The 21,875-nt window shown below is 35.7% G+C and overlaps 5 protein-coding genes across 7 annotated transcripts; 2 read left to right on the forward strand and 3 right to left on the reverse strand.

Moving 5' to 3' along the window:
- The first annotated feature begins 2,591 nt into the window (after positions 1–2,591).
- Positions 2,592–4,777, forward strand: LOC105788752 (tubulin beta-8 chain). The gene is made up of 3 exons (XM_012615790.2): positions 2,592–3,093; positions 3,183–3,452; positions 3,902–4,777. Exons 1-3 carry the CDS (start codon positions 2,700–2,702, stop codon positions 4,570–4,572), a joined length of 1,335 nt encoding a protein of 444 aa, XP_012471244.1. The 5' UTR covers positions 2,592–2,699; the 3' UTR covers positions 4,573–4,777.
- Positions 4,778–6,055: 1,278 nt separating this feature from the next.
- On the reverse strand, positions 6,056–7,009 carry LOC105788753 (uncharacterized). 2 transcript variants are annotated; one of them, XM_012615792.2, is made up of 4 exons: positions 6,915–7,009; positions 6,668–6,794; positions 6,489–6,565; positions 6,056–6,408 (listed from the first exon to the last, which is right to left on the reverse strand). In XM_012615792.2, the coding sequence occupies exons 2-4, from the start codon at positions 6,766–6,768 to the stop codon at positions 6,233–6,235; spliced, it is 354 nt and encodes a 117-aa protein (XP_012471246.2). In that variant the 5' UTR covers positions 6,769–6,794; positions 6,915–7,009; the 3' UTR covers positions 6,056–6,232. The 2 variants fall into 2 exon arrangements, with proteins under 2 accessions (XP_012471246.2, XP_012471245.2); XM_012615791.2 differs by having other exon boundaries at positions 6,668–6,788; positions 6,915–6,987.
- Positions 7,010–7,485: 476 nt separating this feature from the next.
- Positions 7,486–9,223, forward strand: LOC105788754 (mitochondrial import inner membrane translocase subunit TIM10). The gene is made up of 6 exons (XM_012615793.2): positions 7,486–7,647; positions 7,729–7,783; positions 8,132–8,184; positions 8,480–8,518; positions 8,648–8,717; positions 8,981–9,223. Exons 2-6 carry the CDS (start codon positions 7,742–7,744, stop codon positions 9,032–9,034), a joined length of 258 nt encoding a protein of 85 aa, XP_012471247.1. The 5' UTR covers positions 7,486–7,647; positions 7,729–7,741; the 3' UTR covers positions 9,035–9,223.
- Positions 9,165–12,846, reverse strand: LOC105788751 (serine/threonine-protein kinase BSK5). The gene is made up of 10 exons (XM_012615789.2): positions 12,476–12,846; positions 12,181–12,392; positions 11,962–12,097; positions 11,304–11,437; positions 11,096–11,201; positions 10,850–10,935; positions 10,526–10,714; positions 10,075–10,239; positions 9,697–9,810; positions 9,165–9,571 (listed from the first exon to the last, which is right to left on the reverse strand). Exons 1-10 carry the CDS (start codon positions 12,546–12,548, stop codon positions 9,329–9,331), a joined length of 1,458 nt encoding a protein of 485 aa, XP_012471243.2. The 5' UTR covers positions 12,549–12,846; the 3' UTR covers positions 9,165–9,328.
- A 2,993-nt stretch (positions 12,847–15,839) lies between these two features.
- On the reverse strand, positions 15,840–20,772 carry LOC105788755 (uncharacterized). 2 transcript variants are annotated; one of them, XM_052627511.1, is made up of 3 exons: positions 20,431–20,772; positions 16,580–19,134; positions 15,840–16,478 (listed from the first exon to the last, which is right to left on the reverse strand). In XM_052627511.1, the coding sequence occupies exons 2-3, from the start codon at positions 19,028–19,030 to the stop codon at positions 16,188–16,190; spliced, it is 2,742 nt and encodes a 913-aa protein (XP_052483471.1). In that variant the 5' UTR covers positions 19,031–19,134; positions 20,431–20,772; the 3' UTR covers positions 15,840–16,187. The 2 variants fall into 2 exon arrangements, with proteins under 2 accessions (XP_052483471.1, XP_012471250.2); XM_012615796.2 differs by having other exon boundaries at positions 16,580–19,173.
- Between the last annotated feature and the right edge of the window lie 1,103 nt (positions 20,773–21,875).

The following is a 21,875-nucleotide window of genomic DNA, read 5'->3' on the forward strand; positions in this document are numbered from 1 at the left end:
TTCAGGTTCGGTTGGAATAGGCTTCGATTTAGAAAATAATTCAACTTCTGCACCATCGGGCCCGGGTTCTCGAGGTGGATCTACATCAGAGTCATCTTCTAACCCACCATCATCTACAACGTACGAGGTCCACTCACCGGTGGACATCATAGGGAGTACATATCCCTTCTTCTGGGCGCTTCATAACGTCCCAAATTGGATGTAGATTGCCAACCAGTAGAAGTTGATGCCATTCCCCAGTACGTATTTCCAGTATCAACTATCGACCCACCAAGGTGCATGTCTCATCCACCGACAGAGTGTCTTGCACGGGTTGTGTATTCCACACTGCTACCAAACATGGGTCGCTCCGTATTTTGTAACCCACTAACTGAGTGTCGGGTAGGGGTCGCATATACCTCTCGAACACCAGTCGCAGGTGCATCATTTGGCGATGTAAATTGTACATATAACTCAATATACGGTGCTCCACTAGCGAGATGAGTCTGCACCATTGCCTCCAAGCTACGGGCACCTTTTATGTCGAACGAGTCATATGTCACTGGATCGACAGAAGAACAAAATCGATACGTAAAAAACAGAACTTTCATTGGTGTCGATCTAAATATTTTACGCCTAATTCTTTTACGAAGTTCTGTCAAATCTATGTTCTGGTTAAAAACCAGTCACACTGTATTCTTCGACAAAAAAATAGCACCGTTCTCGGTGTGGCAAACCTCACCATCATAGTAAATAACAACACTAATACGTTCATTCATCTTCAATTTCTATCCTTCTTAGACTCTCTAAATTTTTTTTTGTTGTAAGTAACTTATGCAATATGAGGGAAAATTTTACCTTATTTATAGCCTCAGGCCATGCGCCACTGTAGCAAAAGCGCGTCCACGTGGGAGCTTCTTTCAGTACTTCTGTTGACAAAGCATCCTACTTAAAGCATTTTTGACACTGTTCGCTCAGAAACATCTACTCAAAATTATTTTTTTAAGAGCTACTGTAGCAAAAGCGCGTCCACGTGTAAGCTTTTTTCAATACTTCTGCTGACAAAGTATCTTGCTTAAAGCATTTTTGACACTGTTTGCTCAGAAACGTCTACTCGAAATTATTTTCTCAGGAGCCACTGTAGTAAAAGAGCGTCCACATGGGAGCTTCTTTAAATTAATAATTTAATTATGTAATCGTAAACCCCAAATCCTAATTCATTTGAGTTTTTACTTAAAAACTCTAAAACACTAAACCCTAAACTAATTTATTATAAATTTATAATTAATTTACTCAAGTAACTAGGCAAAAACTAAAACAAGCTCAATTTTTAAAAAATTTACCGAAATGGGCTCGATAATTAAAAACCCTAAACCCTAATTTATTTAATTTTTCTTAAAACCTTAACTCTAAATCCTAATCGATTTTTAAAATTTTTTAATTAAATTACTCAAGTAACCCTAAACCCTAATTTAATTGCTTTTTCTTAAAAAATAATAAACACGAAAACTAATCCAATTTTGAAATTTTTTTAATTAATTTAATTGACAGACCCTAAGCCCTAATCCCTTATTTATTTAATTTTTTCTTTAAAACTCTAAACTTAAAAATATCAAAACCCTAACTCTAACCCTAATCCTAAACTAATAACCCAAAACCCTACCGCAGGAGACACAAGCAAAACGCGTCCTTGAGGGAGCGCTTTGCCTACTTGGACATAAAGCGCGCCCTTAAGGGAGCGCTTTTTGTCCACGTAGGTAAAACGCTTCCTCAGTGACGCATTTTCTTGCCACGTCCCCTGACATCGCGCTGACGTGGACGCGCTTTCGGGAAAATAGGGACATTCCGGTAAATACTTATTTATTGGGACAATTTCAATAAATTTTTTAAAAATTGAACTTTTTTTAATGTTTTGCCCCAAAACTATAAAACATTTTAGAAAATTTGTATGAAAAATAATTATAAAAGTTGGTTTGGATACTTTATACTTACAATAAAATAAAAAAGAGTGGATATTGATGGGGTTAAGGGCCACATGCAATTGGGACTTGCCAGCTGTGTTTTAAGGTAGAGGTAGAAGGCGCCACCCTCGTAATTTGAATTTTGTTTCAGCTACCCGACAATGCCATCCAGCTGTCTCTTAAAATTTTTTGAATTTTAAAAATTTCTCCTTCTTATTTCACTCCCGCTTCTAGCCGTTGCCTTTTTCTGCCCGTTACCCGTACCTCGTAACCTCCCCCATCATTAATAAAAAAGGCTAATTCTATCTCAAGTCCTTATACTTTTCAAACTTTTAAAATTAAATCTTTTAATTTTTAATTGTTTAATTGTGAATTTTAAAAATTAAATTAAAATTAATAATTTTATTTAACTTTGGTTAAATTTGAATATAATTTACGAACATAAATTTAATTTTTAAACCAAATATTAAAATATTAAAATGTTATATAATTAAATTTACAAAAATAAAAAAATGGACTAAATTTCAACAGTTCAACGAGTAAAGGGACTGGGGAAAAATTAAACAAAAAATAAATAATTTTTTATGAAAATAAATCAATCTTATCTCTGCCATCTTTTAAAATATATAAGCCCTAGCTCTCTCTCATTTTCCTTTTCAATCTTATACCCTGCAGCAACTCTCATCCACCCATTTCTCTAAATTTCCTACATTTTTTTCTTTAAAAAATTTCAGTTTCTCCTTCTCTTCACAAATCAAAATGCGTGAGATCCTTCATATTCAAGGTGGCCAGTGCGGCAACCAGATCGGAGCGAAGTTCTGGGAAGTGGTTTGCTCAGAACACGGCATAGATCCCACCGGTCGTTACCAAGGAGACTTGGATCTTCAACTCGAGAGAATCAATGTCTACTACAATGAAGCCAGTTGTGGTAGATTCGTTCCTCGTGCCGTCCTCATGGATCTTGAACCCGGTACCATGGACAGCATCAGATCTGGTCCCGTCGGCCAGATCTTCCGACCCGATAACTTTGTTTTCGGTCAGTCCGGTGCTGGTAACAACTGGGCTAAAGGCCATTACACTGAAGGTGCTGAGTTAATCGACTCTGTCTTAGATGTTGTTCGAAAAGAGGCCGAAAACTGTGATTGCCTTCAAGGTAAATGAAAGATCTGAGGGAAAGTGAACTTAAATTGTGTAAATAATTGGTGTTTAAATGGTGTATTCTGTTGCTTTGGTTCTTTGTAGGGTTTCAGGTTTGTCATTCTTTGGGAGGAGGAACTGGATCTGGAATGGGAACACTTTTGATATCGAAGATAAGGGAAGAATACCCAGATAGGATGATGTTGACCTTCTCTGTTTTCCCATCTCCTAAGGTCTCTGATACCGTCGTGGAGCCTTACAATGCTACTTTGTCAGTTCATCAGTTGGTTGAAAACGCTGATGAGTGCATGGTTCTCGATAATGAGGCCTTGTATGATATTTGTTTCAGGACACTTAAGCTCACCACTCCCAGCTGTAAGTCTTCCCCAGATTTAGTCCTTTTTCATTTAATATCTTTTATTAGACTCTGTTTGTATAGTTTTAACGTGGTAGCAAAGGTTCAGAACCATGCATTTTATTTGCAATTTTACTACCGTTCAATCGTTGCTGATCTGGGTTGTGAATGACAATAATTTCCTGAAAGGTTAAATTCGAGTTAGTAAGAACTGGGATCTGTTTATTTAGCTTGGGGATCTTCAGAGTTCTTACATTGTTTCATTTGATCTGTGAATTGTTTTCTTGTTTCATTTTTTAGTGCTTTTCCTACCTAGTGGATGTAGGATTTTGCCTTATGATCTGGCCTAGGAATAAAAATAGTTTCCTGAAAGGCAAAAATTGAGTTGGTAATAACTAGGATCTGTTTATTTTAGCTTGGGGATCTTTGAATTCTTACAGTTTGCTGTTTTCTTTTTGTTCTTTGACAGTTGGTGATCTGAATCACCTGATATCTGCAACAATGTCTGGGGTTACATGCTGCTTACGATTCCCTGGTCAGCTCAACTCTGATCTAAGGAAACTTGCTGTGAATCTCATCCCATTTCCTCGGCTTCATTTCTTCATGGTGGGTTTTGCTCCACTCACTTCAAGAGGCTCCCAACAGTACAGAGCCCTGACAGTTCCTGAGCTAACTCAGCAAATGTGGGATGCAAAGAACATGATGTGTGCAGCTGATCCACGACATGGCCGATACTTGACTGCATCGGCTATGTTCCGTGGCAAAATGAGCACTAAGGAAGTGGATGAGCAAATGTTGAATGTTCAGAACAAGAACTCTTCCTACTTTGTTGAGTGGATTCCTAACAATGTGAAGTCAACAGTTTGTGACATTCCACCCACAGGCCTCAAGATGGCATCCACATTTATCGGCAATTCAACATCCATTCAGGAGATGTTTAGGCGTGTAAGTGAGCAGTTTACAGCTATGTTTAGGAGGAAGGCTTTCTTGCATTGGTACACAGGAGAAGGCATGGATGAGATGGAGTTTACTGAGGCAGAGAGCAACATGAATGATCTGGTCTCAGAGTATCAGCAATACCAAGATGCAACAGCCGATGAAGATGAGTATGAGGAAGAGGAAGCGGAGTACGAGGATTAGGAAGGAAAAACTTTATGCCAGTTAGGCAAATACTAATCTCAACTTCCAGTTGCTGAAAGAAATAGTCATTATGCTGTGACTGTTGTTGCATTTATGTTTCTAAGTGAACTTTTTTCTTGAGCTTTTCATGCTCAATACTTAGCAAAGCATGCGCAGTTTATGTACTCTACTCCTTTTAAGTTTCTAAGTAACTTTTTTTGTTTCATTTGCTCTTTATATCCCGAGCGCCTTGAAAAAGATGATCAAAAACCAAATTGGCAATCTATATATTGAGCTGATCAAAAACCAACATACTAATCATGAAAAAGATGATGTTAATAGAGCCGAGGTGTTTCATCAAGTTAATTTTTTTAAAAATCTTGTGAAATTCACTTAGAATTTTGGCTTGTTAATAAAACGTACAAAAGAAATCATTTTGATTATTACCGGTTGCCAAGATGGAGACCTTACTTCATGCGATTTGAAAATTTGAGGCTAACTTTCCTAAGGTTGAAGGGTGCATAGAGGCATTGCAAAGCATGGGGATGGTATCTCCTTTGCTGTAATCTATAATCACTAAGGAGGAAATATTTATATTGGTAGACAGTGTCATATTGGTTAGAAATTAGAATTTTAGGGTTTAACCATGGGGTTGGGGGGGGGGGTCCTGCTTATTATGGTTGCTCAGTTTAGATGATATTTTTCCATTCCAGTGAAATTGGCAAGTAGACTTGTGTATGAGCTATTGATTTCTTTGTCCGGTCTCATGCTTTTCTGATGTCATTTTGATAGAGTTTATTCCCTTGACACTCTTGATCCCTGGTTGGAAAACTACTGGTTTTTTGTTGAGTTAGGAGCTCTGTCAATGGAAGAAACAAATGTGTAATGATTTGGTACCGGAAGAGACAACCGAAGCAATGAGCCCAATGAAGTTAAACACAATTTCAAATAACTTCAGAGGTTTCTAGCAAGCAGTGAGATTTTATAGGTTCTGGAAAACAAATGCAAACCGAAACTCAATCATTCGGTTAGTTGATTGTATGGTTCCATTTTGGTTTTAGAAGTGTTCAAACCACCGTGAGGCAATCTTAATGTAGAAGACAGGAAATATTATAGTTTGTGCGGAAATGTGCATAAGAATATTGTGTATTGTTGTTGTATTTGATTGTGGAGCATATGCACATGTGTAATCCCAGAATTTGTAATTGATAACTGAAGGAATAGATATGATTTCTGCATTTACCTGTTATAAAATGGTAGTTGATGTTTATCGACGCTTAATGAAGGCTAGCAAGGAGGCTGAGGATGCTCCCAAGAAGATAATCAGAGTTCAAAAGTGCTGTTGGAGATCCATACCACGTTTGTCGAAGCCAGGAAAAACAACTCCGAACTTGATGAAACCAAACAGAAAATCCCCAAAGCCTGAAATAGTGGATGCTAACAACATGCTATTGCATTCTCCCTAACTCATTCCTTAAATATAAATAGGTTTGTCAAAGCAAGGTAAACCGAATAGCTTGCATAGGCAACTCTAGTTTGCAAATCCAATGAAAATGGTTGATGATAAGTGAGATATCAAACGAAAAGCTTTCGATATGATAACAAAAAGAAGTAATTCAGATTGAGCTAATGACCACATGATAGTCTTAAGATGTGAAAGATAGATAGTAGGAAATCATTTTCATTCACTCTCTTCTGAATCATCACCACTACTGTCTTGTGAATCAATTTTCATGGCCTTCACAGCATTGCTTGCTTTAAAATCTTCAACAGCCTTGTCAAAAGTGCACCTCACATGCCTACACATCAACATCAGATTTTGACATGCATCTTTCAATACCTCTCTTGCTGGATCACCTGCAAATTTTCACATAGAACAACTAAAGGAACTTGAACCCAACCAAAGTACTTGAAAAAGAGTGTTATATTGAGTTTACCAGTGGTTTGAACTCTAATATTAACTCGAGCCTCTGAAGGATGAGGAATACTGTAGCCACAGAATGTAACCCTTGGGCTGCACAACATAAAAATGATAGCTTCCACTTTCAATACAATCACTTAAAACAAAGAAAACCCAGCATGAATCAAAGCCAAAAACAGAGGTGAGTGAACTGACTCTTGATTCAAAGTGAATCTAACAGCGTTAGCTATGGTATGATCCTCATCAGTTAAAGAAAAAGTGGCAGCACTATTATCAGTGAAAGACCCGTGTTCCATTGTTTCCTTTAATCCAATTTCTAAATCTCCAAACCAAGAAACAAAACTATTAAAAGGATGAAATTTAACCCAATAATCGTTGGGAAAACATATTTTTAAATAAAAAATCAAAAGAAAAAGAGAAGCACAAATTCTCTTTAACTTACCTGCCTGCAAAACCCTAAAGCTTTAACACCTTCTCTCTCTCTCTCTCTTTCTCTTTTTTTTCCAAATAAAAAGAACTGAGAAAAAGGAATTACGTAAATTACAAATTTAGCCCCGGCTTTTAATTTAATTTACCATTTATTTAATTATTTATAAATAAATTATTAAACTGTAATAAATTTTTAAAAAAAGTGTGTATATCAATAGCTTATCATTAGCTTCAAATTAGTGATTTAATAATTTTATAATATTCATAAAAATAGGTTATCAGATTTTGATAAATTTAATAAATTTTCAAGTTAATTTTTTCTATTTTAAATTTTGTGATTAATTTTTTTGTTAGTTTTGTGTGTTCAAAGTGTCATCAAATTATACCATTTTATATGTCAATAAATTATTTTATATAAATATTTATTTTTCAAATGTTGTACTCATGCTATTTTTCTTGTCTATTATATTTTAATTAAGTAAGTTGGAATCTATATTTTCTTAATTATTGTAATATTATACTTAATTATTTTCCTAATTTTTAAATTAGAAGAAAAAATTAAATTGGAGTTTAGGAAGTATAGTGAGGGGCATATTGTAGTAAAAAGTGAGTGGTCGAGCGATTCCTAAAACCCTAATTTCAATCCTAGTAAATAACTAAGAAAACTTCTGCTGCCATTTCCTTGTTTCGGCGAATCCTTAAACCCTAACGAAAACAAAACTTTGATCCAATCAGAGGAAATTCTTGTAAGTAAATATATATTTATTCTGTCTCTGATATTGTTTAAATGCTTTCCCTTGAAATTATGGATCTTGTTGGTTGCTCAGGGTCAGGGCTCTAATGGCTGCCAACAACATGCCAGCTGGAATAGACAAAGAGCAGGTTAGCTGAGCTCTCTCTTTTTTTTTTCCCATAGTTTTAAATAACTTTGCTTCGAATTAATACTCTTGAATTGAAGAAAGACTTGATCTTTTTCCATTGATCGGTTTGGGCTTTTTGTTTTATTGAGTTCGGAGTGTTGAAGTAAATGTAATGTTTGGGTCACCGCTAGTCTCAATGGATCAAGGTGTTTGTTTGTAATGGAACTGACTGGAAATGGTGTTTTGAGATTCATTTCGTTTTGGGTTTTTGTTGAAAGATTGTGAATTGTGATTTTATTTATCTGTGTTTCTTGTTTTTCTATTTTTCCGATCCGGGTGATTTACAGTTCATGTTTTGAACACATTGCAGGCCTTTGGCATGGCGGAAACAGAGATGGAATATAGGGTAGAACTTTTTAACAGGTAAGGCAGAATTGCCCAAATTTTGATGAATATGTTTAGGATTAAACAAGAAATGTCATAATTGCTATGCGAAATGCATGTAACCTTTGTTTCGCCGTGTAAAACTCCCTGTATGCTCGATATTATCTGCTGAGCAAGGAAAATTTCTTAGTAGAGAACTTGAAAAAGGACCTCAATGGCCCGGTTTGATTCTGTGTTATCAATAGTGTGGCAGTATTTTCTGTTACTTTGCAAGCTTTTATGCCACCAATACTTGAATTTCTGAATTCAGCATGGTTTTGTGAATGTCGTTCAGGCTTGCACAAACATGTTTCAACAAGTGTGTTGATAAAAGGTACGAGTAGTCCCAACACCGTGTTTCTTGTTGTTTTGATCTATCTATTTAATCGATTTAGACTTGGTAAAGGGTTAATGTTTCTCCCTAAAAAGTTACAATGTCCATGACAATGCAATTCTGCTTTAGGTACAAGGAATCTGAGCTAAACATGGGGGAAAACAGTTGCATTGATCGCTGCGTTTCTAAGTATTGGCAGGTAAACTTAGGTTTCGTAGATTTTCATATTCATGTTTTATTGAACTTTTAAGCATGACTTGTACTAATTTTACGTTGTGTTGTATTTATGGCCGATATGCTTGGCAAAAGGTTTCTATAATTCAGCTTTCTTGTTTGGTTCGAACTATGCTTGGTTTGGATACTTATGACGCTTTGCCTTTAGAATCGTTTATCATTGTGTTTATTTCCTAGTTTGGTGGCTGACATTTGGCACTTATACGCACAACCTTTCGTGTTTTGTAGGTGAATAGCATGATTGGTCAGATGCTCAGTGCTGGTGGTCGGCCTCCGATGTAAAACAGAGTCATTGTCATCCTCCTCCCATCTTGAATTCGTTTAAAATGTAAAACAAGGCTAAGTCCTGCAATCGACATTAGCAATTTATCTTTGTTTGGAACAGCTAATCAAAACTTCTTATAAACCAAGCTTTCATCCATAAAAACACCATTGCTTTTTGATAAATAACACATCAAACTTGCTTGTTAACTGCAAATAATCTCAATTACATTGCTCCAATCTTTAACCAAATTGGCAAAAAAAATGCGAAAGGGTGACATAAGACAGGAAGATATGAGGATATTTTATACAGTTTCAGTTTCTATGATTTTTGGCTTCCAAGTTTGTACCATCTTTTAGGGTTTCCTTGGCATCATTGTCCATCCCAAGGCTAAACAGAGCAGCTGCTTGGAGATAGAATGCTGCGGGCCACTCCGGAGATATTACCTGTGCTTGCATGGCATCTCCAAGGGCTTCTTGTGGCATATCATTCATCATGTAGCACAAGCACCGTCTTGCTAACACGGTTGGCGATACCATTGTCTCGCTATCAATGAACTAACACAAGGCGCATTGTTAAAACAATTAGGCCTATTGTTGAAATTATCCAAAGGTACTGAGGATTTTGATTGCAGACAATGAAATGGCTCTGCAGATCGCCCAATTGTAAACAAAAGACTTACATGAGTGTAACATTCGATGGCTGTTCCAAAGTCTTTTGCTCGGAAAGCGGTATCGCCGCTTTTTTTCGAATTTAGGGTCTCCTGTATTTTATCTGTCCACATTTGGAAAGAAAGCTACAAAGTAGCAAATTGCAAAGCCACTTATCATAAAGCAATTTTATCAATACATGTAAAAAGTTCACTTATATGATTTTCATGATGCTAAAGAAAGTAAATAACGCAATTCTCTTCTTCTAGCAGCTTGAATAATAAAACTGCCAACAATGAAGACAATAAGAACATTATTATATTTATTGAGTTCGTGTCTTACTAAAAATTGTTTTGTGAATTCACCAATGACTCAGATTTGAAACAACATATAATATATGGATTGCTAACCTCATTTGCAGTTCCCTCGTCATCTTTATATCCGATCTCTTCCAGTATTTCGTGTATTGCAGTAAGATCCATTCTTGAGCATGCTTCTCCCAGAGGTGTTAGTGACATTGTATGCTTCAAGGACGTTGTTTCATGTGAAATGCCCATCAAAACATGTGATGGAACCTGTTACATAGAAAAGGTAAGGGAGCAATGGTTAATTCAACTAGTCGCATACTTACGTGTAGCAGAATAATGAAACTGGGCTCAGCACACAATGTTTTAAAGAAAAGCTACACTTTACCCCTACCATAAAGCTTCAAGCTAGTGTCAAGTACATTATTCACAAAAATTACAGAGGAGGGTCCTATCTGCCAGCAAACTCTGAAAGAGACTGATTATAAATTATACTAACAGAGCATAGCAAGGTCTCTATTTGAAGGTATAATAGTGAGGAATAATATGAGCATACCTCAGTTCCCTTCTGAAGCGGAGTAAGAGCAGTTACAAGAGACTTTATATTTGGCCTCTCACGAGGTTCATACTGCAAACAGCGAGAAGCTAAGCGGACTATTTCAGTCCCATCATCATTTGAAAATTGGCCCTCCAGACATGAGTCCATTAGCATCAGAAAATTCTTACCACGTATTAGGTCAAGTGCCTGTGACGATGATAACAATCCAGCATTTAAGCATTTAAATTATCTCCTAAGGCCATCCTACCATGCAGTTGGATATCCACAGTTCGAGTAGTTTCTTCAATCACTATAGAAAAGATTTCAGAAGAGAAAACTCACATGGCTCGGTGGTATATGCTTGCCACTAAGAAGATCAAGTAATAGGGTACCGAAGCTGTAAACTACACTCTCTGGTATAACCCTTCCTGTCAAAATAAGGTGCCTAAACTCAGCTAAAGAGACTTTAATTCCATGTGTTATGAGAACCTAACATACATACTAAGCTTAATTGATATACCCTTATGGATGGACTATTGCAATATGTAAAAGAGTTCCATAAACTTTATCTGTTTAGCATATATTTACCGGTCCTTAGGTATTCTGGAGGGGCAAAAGCCAAGTTTGTACTATAACTTTTTCCATCTCTGCTATTCTTCATAAGGCCAAAGCTCGAGAGCCTGGGATTACCGTCCTATCAAGAAACAAACAGCTAAAGATAAACACCACAAAATTCAAAGTGAACATATGCAGTAAGGTTTTAGGTTCAAATAAGGATGATAAAGATCGAAATTACCTGATCAAACAAGATTCTATAAGCATTAAGGTCATGGTATAAAGCCCTTCCCCTACAACTGCAATATTCAAGCGCTTGCGCTAGAAATAGAGCCACTCTCAATCTCATTGCCCATTTCATATGCTGATTTTCCCCTACACCCATTGCAAGTTGCAGCCAAACACAAAATAATTAGTTAAGATATTCATTTCTTTACTCATTTCTTACACCAGTATAATCGAATCAAACTATGGATCACATATAAAAATGGTGAATTGAACTAAATGTCCCCAAACTATCACCGAGATTCTAAATTGATCCTTAAACTTCAAAAGGTTCTAATTAAGTCTTCAATTGTATCGATTAGGATATTCTGTCAGCTTAGCCATCAATTTAGTCATTAAATGCAATTCAAATGTGACAAGGATGATTAAATTGTAAAAAATATACATTTGTGCACTCTATTTACAAATTGATCCACGCATTTTAAAAAATGATCAATGTCATATTTGAGATAGCATTTACGCTCAAGCTAATGGTTATGGTACAGATATTTTGAAGGTCCAATTAAAACATTTTAAAATTTTGAGAATAGTCTCAGGACGTTTACTGCAATTAACCCATTTAGAAACCCCCCCGGGGGGGGGGGGGGAAGGTTGAAGAAAAGAGTGGAAATTACAGTGAAAAAGATGCTTAGAGAGAGTCTCATTAGGCATAAACTCAGCAACCAACAATCTTTCATTTCCTTCACAGCAACAACCAATCAAATTCGCCAGCCTCTCGCTTCCTAATTTGCCAACTGCTTTCGCTTCTTCCTGTAAATCAAGAACAATAAACAAAACCACAATCAAAATAAATTATAGTAAAAATGGAGAGAAAAAAGAGAGTAAATATATACAAGGAACTGTCGAGGATCAGGCCAAGCGGATCTATTGAAGCGTTTAATGGCGACCAAACGATCCTCGCCGTCGAGCTTCCCTCGGTAGACTACATTGGGAGCTTTCTCCCCATGCTCCGATACAATGTTGTCGGTACAGAAGCCGGACGTGGCGGCTTTTAATTGGTCCAAGCTGTACTCGATGAATCCAGGTAAGGATTCCTTCTCATTCTCTAAAGTAATAAGAAAGGAAGGAAATCACTAAAACAGTAAAATATTGGGGAGAAAGTGATGGAAAGGAGTCAACTGAACTAACCGAGATTGGAGGAGTTGTTGATGTTTGACGGGCAGCAGCAGCAAAGCGATAGTTTGGAGCAACGAGCTCCCATTGCTTAAACAGAGAATAAAAAAGTACTCCACTTTTCTTAGCTTTTGAGATTGGCAATGGAATTTGAAAGAATGGAAGAAGAAAACTGATACTGCTGCTACTACTAAAACCAACAATGGGGGTGTTTGAGAAGCGAGAAAATAAGTAAAACAAGAAATTTTTTCTTTTTATGCTTTTCAATTCACACCATTTTCATCAACAAGATTTTGGCTTCAATTCATTAATTCATTTATGTTCCTCCTTATTTTATTTATTTATATTTATATTTTATTATTTTACATCTAAAATTGAAATATATAACATGTTGAAGTCATTTATGTGCTTTAATTATTGCTGATTCTTTCGGAGGTAGGACATATATTCTTTTCGTTCAAGTATTATTGTATGCATATGCTAGAATTATTTGGTGTCCTGCTTTTAATCTTTGATTCAGATTTTTTTTATTAATTTCGTTTTAAGTTTTGATTATATCTGTTCTTTTTTATACAATGCATTGAACTATTTATAGTCTATTTCTAACCCATAAATAAGAGGATAATCGAACACATATCGTCCTACATTGAGAATAATACTTATATCAATCGAATTAAGACTCAACCGACTTGGTTGAGATTTAATATTGATATTTTTTTCGTTTTAATTTAGTTTTTTAATGTTATTAGTAAATTTAAAGATAGGGACTTGCATGTGGTTTGGTCTTCAAAATTATAAAATTTCAATACGATAATTTTAAAATTTTTGAAATTATAAATTAATATAAAAATAAAATTATATTTGGATATTTTAAAATTTTATATTTTAGTTTTTCTTAAAAATTATTACTTAGATAATGCTCATCGGATTCCCACATGGCACTGCCTATGTGTTTGGAAGATAATAAGAGAACTTGAGTCATCACATTAAGGAGAGCAAATAGTGATAAAAACATTATTAAAAAAATCGAACTATATCAGAGTAAAGTAAAAATAAATAAATATAAATTTTTCAGCATAGTAGAAGGACTAAGACCATTATCTACTTGCTAAAGCAATGGTTTCACAATGCTGTGGAGTTGCTTTCAAACAGCTTTGGTATATATATATATATATATATAATTTTTTTTTAAATCAAGATGTACATTACAAGTAACAGTGATTAATTCTTTCATTGAAGGTATTCTCTTAAAAGGTAAACAGTTGACCATGAAATATACTCTATTCCTATGGACAACAATCAAACTTTCTATCTTATAGTTAAGGGATGAGATATGCAAACACTAGACCACACCTCACGGTTCTCTTTTTTATGTAGCACATGCACTGAAAGCACTTGGGAAAAGGAAACAAAAAGGAGGAAAGTTGATGCAACTGCAACAAAATCTACTTTACGAAAAAAGGATTGACAATGAAAATGGCAAACAAACGAGATTTTCTTGGCATGGCATCCCCCTGTACCCGTAGATTTTAGCATTAAAGAAAAAGGAAGGAAACAGTCGCTTTGATGGTGAAAGCAACTATGAAAAGCTATGCAATGTTATATGTGGCATCTCCAATATCATATCCTCCTTTGGAGAAAGAGAATATAGTGCTGATACGAGTCAGAAAATTGCTTTAGGAAGAGTTTAGAAAAGAGTTATAAACTTTAGGAGAGTGATAGTACAATTTTACTATCATATTAACTTTTAATTTTACAAATTTTGAAGGGACCAAATGAGAGATTTACCATTTTTAGGTTGGCCGACGGTTTGATGTCTTTTAGGCATATTTTATATTTGAATGAGAATGAATGTTGAGAAAAAAAATTTGCTTTACATTCTGACCCGGTTTGACCCCAAATGAATCAAACCTAATGTGACCAAGGTATATTTGAGAGACATTACAGAAACACCGTTAAGCAGGGTGGGTGATGAAAGTAAAATTTGGATTCCGAATCATAAATTTTATTAGGAGAGATAATGTTTTTGGGAGGGGGTTATCAATTTGGTGATAAATTTAGAGGGAAAAAAGGAATAGCAATGGCAAATGGCAATTATTTCAAAGAATAATTGGTGGAAGCCAGCTTCCTATAAGCCAAAATGAAAGGCATCACATGTTATGTTCCCTAATCTTTGTCCACTGTATAGTGTAATAAAAAAGCCCTACCAGTGGTCTTCAATGTGTATCTTTCAGCTTTTGCTCATTTTCCTCCTCATCTTTGAATATGACAATTGAGTCGTATATAATTGGCTATTGTGAAGAAAAATGGGTAATGACTCATTCGAGCAACCCTTTATTGTTGGATTTCACATCGAGTGTCTCAACATCTGGAGATGAGGTAGACAAAAATGACAAAGTAACTATTCACGAGGGCATCACAAGGATGTATTAATGAAAAACAAATCTTTGAGCATACAAGCAAACTGCCATGGAAGACGTGTATATTCTATGACAAAAGGAAACAGAGTAATACTTCAAGCAGCCATTGTTTGTCCGGTTTCATAATGTAGGCAGGGTTGACTAATCGTGACTCCATGCCATATCCCTGATGATAGGGTAGACTAAAATGACAAAGAAACCCTTGACATGGGCGTCACGAGATTGAATAGTGGAAAAGGTCACGACAAATAGTCAAATACCCTAAAAACAATATGCAGGATGCATTAATGGTAAAAAAAAAAAATCTGCCCACACTAGGATTATGTGTGTGTGTGTGTGTATATATATTCAATGGCCTCAAGCCCACACAAGGAAACAGAGTAACACGTCAAATGACTAAACAAAATCAATGAGAGGAGGTCACATGGAATTTGAAGAAGATGATATTTCATTCCATTTCAAAGGGGGTTAATTACATCTTATAAGTAACCGAACAGAGTAAGAGTGTGAAGCTATCATCAGCTTGAGCTGACATAATCTAAATCACCATTTATCAATCAATCCAACTGCAATGTTGTGATTGATTGATAATACCTGATAAAAACACCTAACCAACCAACATGGATAATAACCGCAAATTTTTGCTGATATTTCATGCTGAGCTTGTAATTGCCAAAGAATTCCCATTTAGGAATGCCTGATGTCCTTTGCCATCCCTATTATTTCTAGTCAGCTTGTAATCACCTACAAGTGCAACACAGCTAATCCTACAATAGTACAATCAACCATCCAAAGGAATTGACATGTACAATCTAGCCATTGAAGTGAATGGCCCTAAAGTGACCGATACTGGATATACTAAAGTGTTAGAACTCAATGAATCAAAATTTTAAGAAAATGGTTCAAAAAAAGAACCTGGAAAAAAATCCAGCAAGTACTGACGATAAGGATTCAATTCCTTAATGCAAGAAAGGCACCATCAAGCATGCTGAAGTTCATTGATTAGGAGAAAAGCAGATAGCAATATAATAATTCCTTGATTATATGCACACTTACACTGATAGAAACTTTTGCTCATACTACATCAGTCATTGCTTCTTTTGTCAAAAGTGAAACAAAATATGACGACCTGAAGCTCAAAGGGAACCTGTCCCTGGCTTTCACAAATGAGCCTTGTTCATTACTTCTTATTTTTCATCGGTGACAGATATCTCACAGACCATTGCCTAACCAAAAAACAGAAATATATATGATATATAATTCTACCTTTACACTTATTTACATCATCATTCACATTAGTGAAATTTCTAGACCCTTCCAACTGGTGAAATGGGTGGATATGAGACATACCTAGCAGGGCCCTCTCCCTCAATTTGATTAGGTTCATTTGTTCCATCATTTAATATGGTTTCCCCTAAAGTTCTTTCTTCATACAAGGGAACTGATTCTGAAAGCTCACAGTGGTTTCCACTATCCCAAACAGCTATACAAATCGAAAATGCTTGCATAAGAGAAAGCGATGAATTGAACTCAACTGAATAGATACCGTCATTGAAAGAGGCCAAGCTGAAAAAAGGCATGTTGTCTTGTGCACCTCCCTGTTAGTTATAAATTAAAACAAAGACAAGATTCAGTTGACATTTTCTATTATAGTATAGTGGATGCTTTAGATTGATTAGAATAGGATCGAAAATCATACCTGAAAGAAAAGTTCAAATTGATTAGAAATTGAAGAACCTCTCAAAGAACTAGGGCGCTGGTTGCATTGGTTCTTATTAGACAGAATCCTAAGTTTGCAACCCAAATCCCAGCCACCGCAATCACATGCTCCACCAGATTTCCATCGTTGGATCAGTGATGAAGGTTCGCCTTTATTTGGCAGGCTATGTACACCACTTGGAAGTATGACTGTAGCATTAATGTCTCGAACACCCTCAAAAGAATCCTTTTTCCCGGAGTTGAGTTCAAGTTTTATGTCTGGCAGACATTCTTTTGATGTGGCCTCAGGCAAGCTCTGACGCTTATCAATCAGATACCCATCTCTGATTGAATTTCTGCTGTTCTTTTTTGGGATCTTGACAATAATAGCAGCCTGCTCATCATTTGGCTGGGAATCAGATGCTTGTGTATGTGCCTGTCCTACGTCCAAGGTAAGAAGAACAAATTCTCTAATGCTAAATTGATCCACATAGTTTGGCCTGGACAAATGAGAAAACTCAGAACCAGAAACCTTCATCTGGGCAACAATTTTAGGGGCATAATCCTGACCTTTGCCTTTTCCTCCTTGATTTATCCACATACCGTTCTTTTTCCTGACTTCTTTAACAGCAAAGAATGTGTAAATGCATCCATAGTCACCCTTACTTGAAGAGCTTAACATCTTCACTGTAGCAGCAAGGATATTACTCTCATTATCAACAGCGAATGTGAACAGAGGTAACCCATTCTTTACTTGAACTCTGAGAAGAGCTTGAACTGCTGAAGATCCGCACTTTTTGTTCAGTGCTGAATCATTTACTATTGTGCTGGTTGTGTCTGATTTCACTTTTGCTGGCTGCATAGTCATAGTTGAATGTCTTGTCCGTTCTGATGACTTACAGCCACCCTCTGTTATAATTGACTCCTGTAATTGATTGGTAAAACTGCGACAGTTCACTGCCTTTGGTTTCAGAAGCGGCTCTATTAGTCTTCTCAAAGGGCTGGACCTTGCTCTGCTTTTAGCATTGAGTTTATCACCACAAGAAGTATCAACACCAGAAGCAACAAGATTCTCTGGCTTGGTTTTGGCAGAACTACATGTTGAGCTCATCTTAGGCATAGAAGAGCCCTCTTTGAGGCCAGAACTTTTGCCTGTATTACCCATGCTGAAGCTAAAACGACGGAAAGGTGAAGTGCTTCGAACTTTTTCAGATGCAACCTTGGGTACTTCTGTCTCCAATCCTTTGCAAGCCTCATTTGTAGCAGAACTTGTGTCTGTTGCATGTATCATTTTTTCCTCTGGATTTCTGCTTCTGGAAGAACTAATTTCTACCTTTGCTGCACGAGGTACAGATTGAGATCTCTCTGATTTAAAGCCATTATTATTTGCATCTACCAAACCCATGGCTTTAATCTGTAAATGTTTGCTACCATCAAGTTCAGAACGCAATGGACCTGAATGATAGAAACTGGAACTAAGCTCACCACGGTGAGCCTCTTTAAATGTTTCTGTGAAGGTCCTCTGCCCAGGTTCTGTTTCCTCTTTACACAACTTCGTTGTTAAATCAGAAAGGTTAGCTGGTCCTGAATGGTTCGTTTTGGCTAAATCTCTGGGCAAAAGGAGGACAACTGTGTTCCTTTTTTCAGTGACATCTTGGTTAGCCCCTTTTCCAACAACTTCTTGATATATCTCTGCCTTTTTCATAAATTCACCACGTTGGTTCTTCATTTTCACCTTCTCACATGATGCCATGTTATCTTTTACCCCATTTGGCACAGTTACACTTTCTGAAACAATCTTTGGGAGCATTTCCCTTCTCTTGAACTTGTCTGGCTTGATATGTGGATTACTTTTGCAAGAGGATTTTTCTCTGATGAATTTTTCTTGAACAGTGAAGGTGCTTCTCTGGGTAGTCTTGAGATCTTGAAACTTTCCACCGCTTTCCCTAAAAGGCTTGACAAATTGCAAATGGCCCTTTTTGGGAACTGACATTGGATAAGATTCCAGTGAAGGTCGCTGTAACCTTTGATGACCAGGAGAGCAACTGTGACCTGTGCTTGAACGTGCAGATGATTCATCTGTTGATAATGAGGAAGAAGTGTTGCTGCTGGAAAGAGAAGAGATGCTAGTTCTATGTGAAATCTGTTTATGGCTACCCTGCCATTTTTCAAGACGCCCCCACTCAAGGACCCCAACATTTAAAACTTTCTCTTGAGGTTTTTTTGCTCCTCTCTCCAGATAACTTGGTAATTTTGACATGTACTTCACAAGCTCTTCTTCATCATTCGCCTTGATATCAGCATGTTGCTTTTTATGCTCCCATGAAGATTCAGGTGAGACATCTTTTCCACCTTTGGTAATTTCTGGATGAAGATCGGTGTGTGACAAGTTAGGCCTTTCTGGTTTAAACCTGCCTTGCATATTTGCCCTCCAGCTTGCTTGGTGCAACATGGTCTTTACAGAAGTTCCAAAGGATTAACCTCTTGAATTCCGTTTGAGCTCTAATTGGCATTCCATAGTCTGTATAGGTATTAACAACTTCAGATCCCTTTCAGCTGCACAGTTTGATTCAGTTCATGATCATTCATACCACTCTAGACATAAGAAAAAACATTATATAAGAATATTATAGAACCAGATCAAATTGAAAACAAAACAAGTCAATCACATGCATAGTGGCATAAGATTCTTGAAACAAATGTTGGATGAAACTTTAGTAACTAGAGCAACCAAGAGAACATAACCCCTAAAGCAACAAGCATTGATTTTCTTAACATTGATGAAGTTGTGGGATATCCCCACAAGCAGCAATGTCTATAGTATTGAGTATTTAACTAGTCCTTACCCTTTAATAGCTAAACATCATTCAAAAAATGGCCAAAACTAAAAGCTCTTAATCTTTTTTGCAATATTATTATAACACTAAATAAACTTAGCATAAGCATCCCCGAGCACTTAACAGTTGACATTAAAAATACTAATACACCAATAGAATGAAGAGCAGCAAATGCCAAAACTAAAGATTGCAACAAACCAGTTACGCCATAAAACTTATTTCTCAAATAATATCTCCTAACTCAGTAAGCACAAGGGTTCCAGTCAAATTTGTTTCCTTCTGAGTACACCATAAACCAACCACAGATTGCTATGTGATTCCTAGCTAAACAATTAAAATCCATGCACTTTTCTTTTAATACTTTCCAGACTATGCATCAAAAACTAATTCACAATCACCAGAGCTCAAATCACTTAAAAAAACAAATTCACTACAAAAGTAGACCTATAGCGAACAATTTCCACTAAACGGTTCTAAAAATCTTATTAAAAGTGAACGAAATTCTCAAAAGTTTAAAGAGCTCAAGGTTGATAAATTGAAAAAGGGCGGTGAATGCAAAATTGGAACTGAAACTGAAACCAGAGAATCTTGATGTACAGTTTGAAAAGAACCGACAGTGAGTGGTCCATACGACAACAAATAATCGAAAGTAGTTCTTCAGATAAGGTAAAAATGAAGAGTTATGACCAATCCGCTTTAAGCTCAATGAAAAGAGAAAATTGTCCTCAGCTTATTCAAACTCAAAAGCTTCTATGAACTAAAAACCTCGTTTATTTCACCAAATCAATCACACGCGATTTATTTTCTCTTTTTAGAAAAATAATAATTTCTTTAAAGAAAGATTCACTTCACTTTATCTCTTTTCTCTTTTAGGAATCCAAATTCTAACAAGTGTCCAATGTTTATCATATCATTCTTTACAAAAAAGAAAACAAAAGAAATGTACTTGTTAACTTCAACACTCAACAGCATTAAAAAATTTTCCCGGGAACCAACCAGAAAATGAAAAACATACCGGTCCGAGTACTGGAAAATGCAGAACGGAATCGCCGTCAGTAACGGAAAACACCAACGCCTAAGGGAAGAAACGCCACGTTTAGGCCGCGCATTGGACAGTAAAAAAAAGGACAAACCAAAGAAGATCAGAGACGAAATACGAGAGATAAAAACGCCAGAAACAATGATGAATCTCCTCGAAAACAAAAACAAAAACAAAAAAACAATATAGCTTTTATGAAACAAAAATTTTCACTTCAAAAATCCCAAAGCACAAAACAAAGTCGCAGCCGAAGAGAGATTTATTTATTTGGTTTAATGGCTCGAAGTGTAGACTAAAGACAGTCAAAGCGAGCCGAGAAAGTGGGTTGGGATAGTTTGTTGCAATTGATTAATGTTTTTTTATTAAAAAAATGTAGTTTTTTAATCGGACGGTTGTTAATGGAAGATTTATGAGAAATGATTAAAATCAAATGGTCACATCAGATCAGAGAGATGGGAGACGGGAGAGGGTCATGTTCGGGCGGGCCGTACATAAAAAAGCTAATATATGAAAGTGGTGGGTCCACCGCTTGATTAGATCTTATATTTTGTGATCGGCGTCCATTATTGATTGATGAACGGTGTGATGGAGTTGTTGATCATCTGTATATATGGGAGTTCTTCCGTCTTCACCATTCTGAATTCTTTCCGACTTAGGGTGGGTTTGGATAGACGATTGAGTGCGGTACGGTGCATTTAGCTTACTTTTTGTCTCACGCTACAGTATCACTATAGTATCTAATTTTACCGCTACCGCTGTTTTTACACTAATCGCAGGTAAACGTACCGCCCATCTAAACTTTTTTTTATCTATATATAACTTATATAAAAGTACAAGCATGTCAACTGGAAAAAATATTTTTTTAAAAATTATATTATTAAATTTACATTTAAAAATAATTATGATATTTAATTTAAAATTATTAGTTAAATAAGCTTAAATGAAATATAAGTTATGATAATTAAAACATTGAAAAATTATAATGTAATAAAATGGTGAGAATTATATATTTAAAATAATTAAAATTTAAATTACAAAAATAAAATATAGAAAAGACATTTGTGATAATTATAATTATAATTTACAAGTATTAGTTAAAAATATGTTAATTTTATTATTGTAAAGTAGAGTTATTATTTAAATAGAATTTTAAACATATTAATTGCCACTTAATTAATTTGAGTTAATTATATTAATTAGTTATTATTTTGAATAATGTTGCTTTGCATTAATTATACAGAGTAAAATTATATTGTATGTTGAGTATGTTATATTTTAATTATTATTTGAAATCTTTTATTATAATATTTGAATTGTGATAAGTTAATACAATACTAAATATGTAAAATCACGTGCATGTGACATTAAAAATTAGTAAAATTTTCGATACAATTACAATTTTTAATTACAATTTTAGAGTC

The sequence above is a fragment of the Gossypium raimondii genome, chromosome 2, assembly GCF_025698545.1.
Source record: "Gossypium raimondii isolate GPD5lz chromosome 2, ASM2569854v1, whole genome shotgun sequence".
NCBI lineage: Eukaryota > Viridiplantae > Streptophyta > Magnoliopsida > Malvales > Malvaceae > Gossypium > Gossypium raimondii.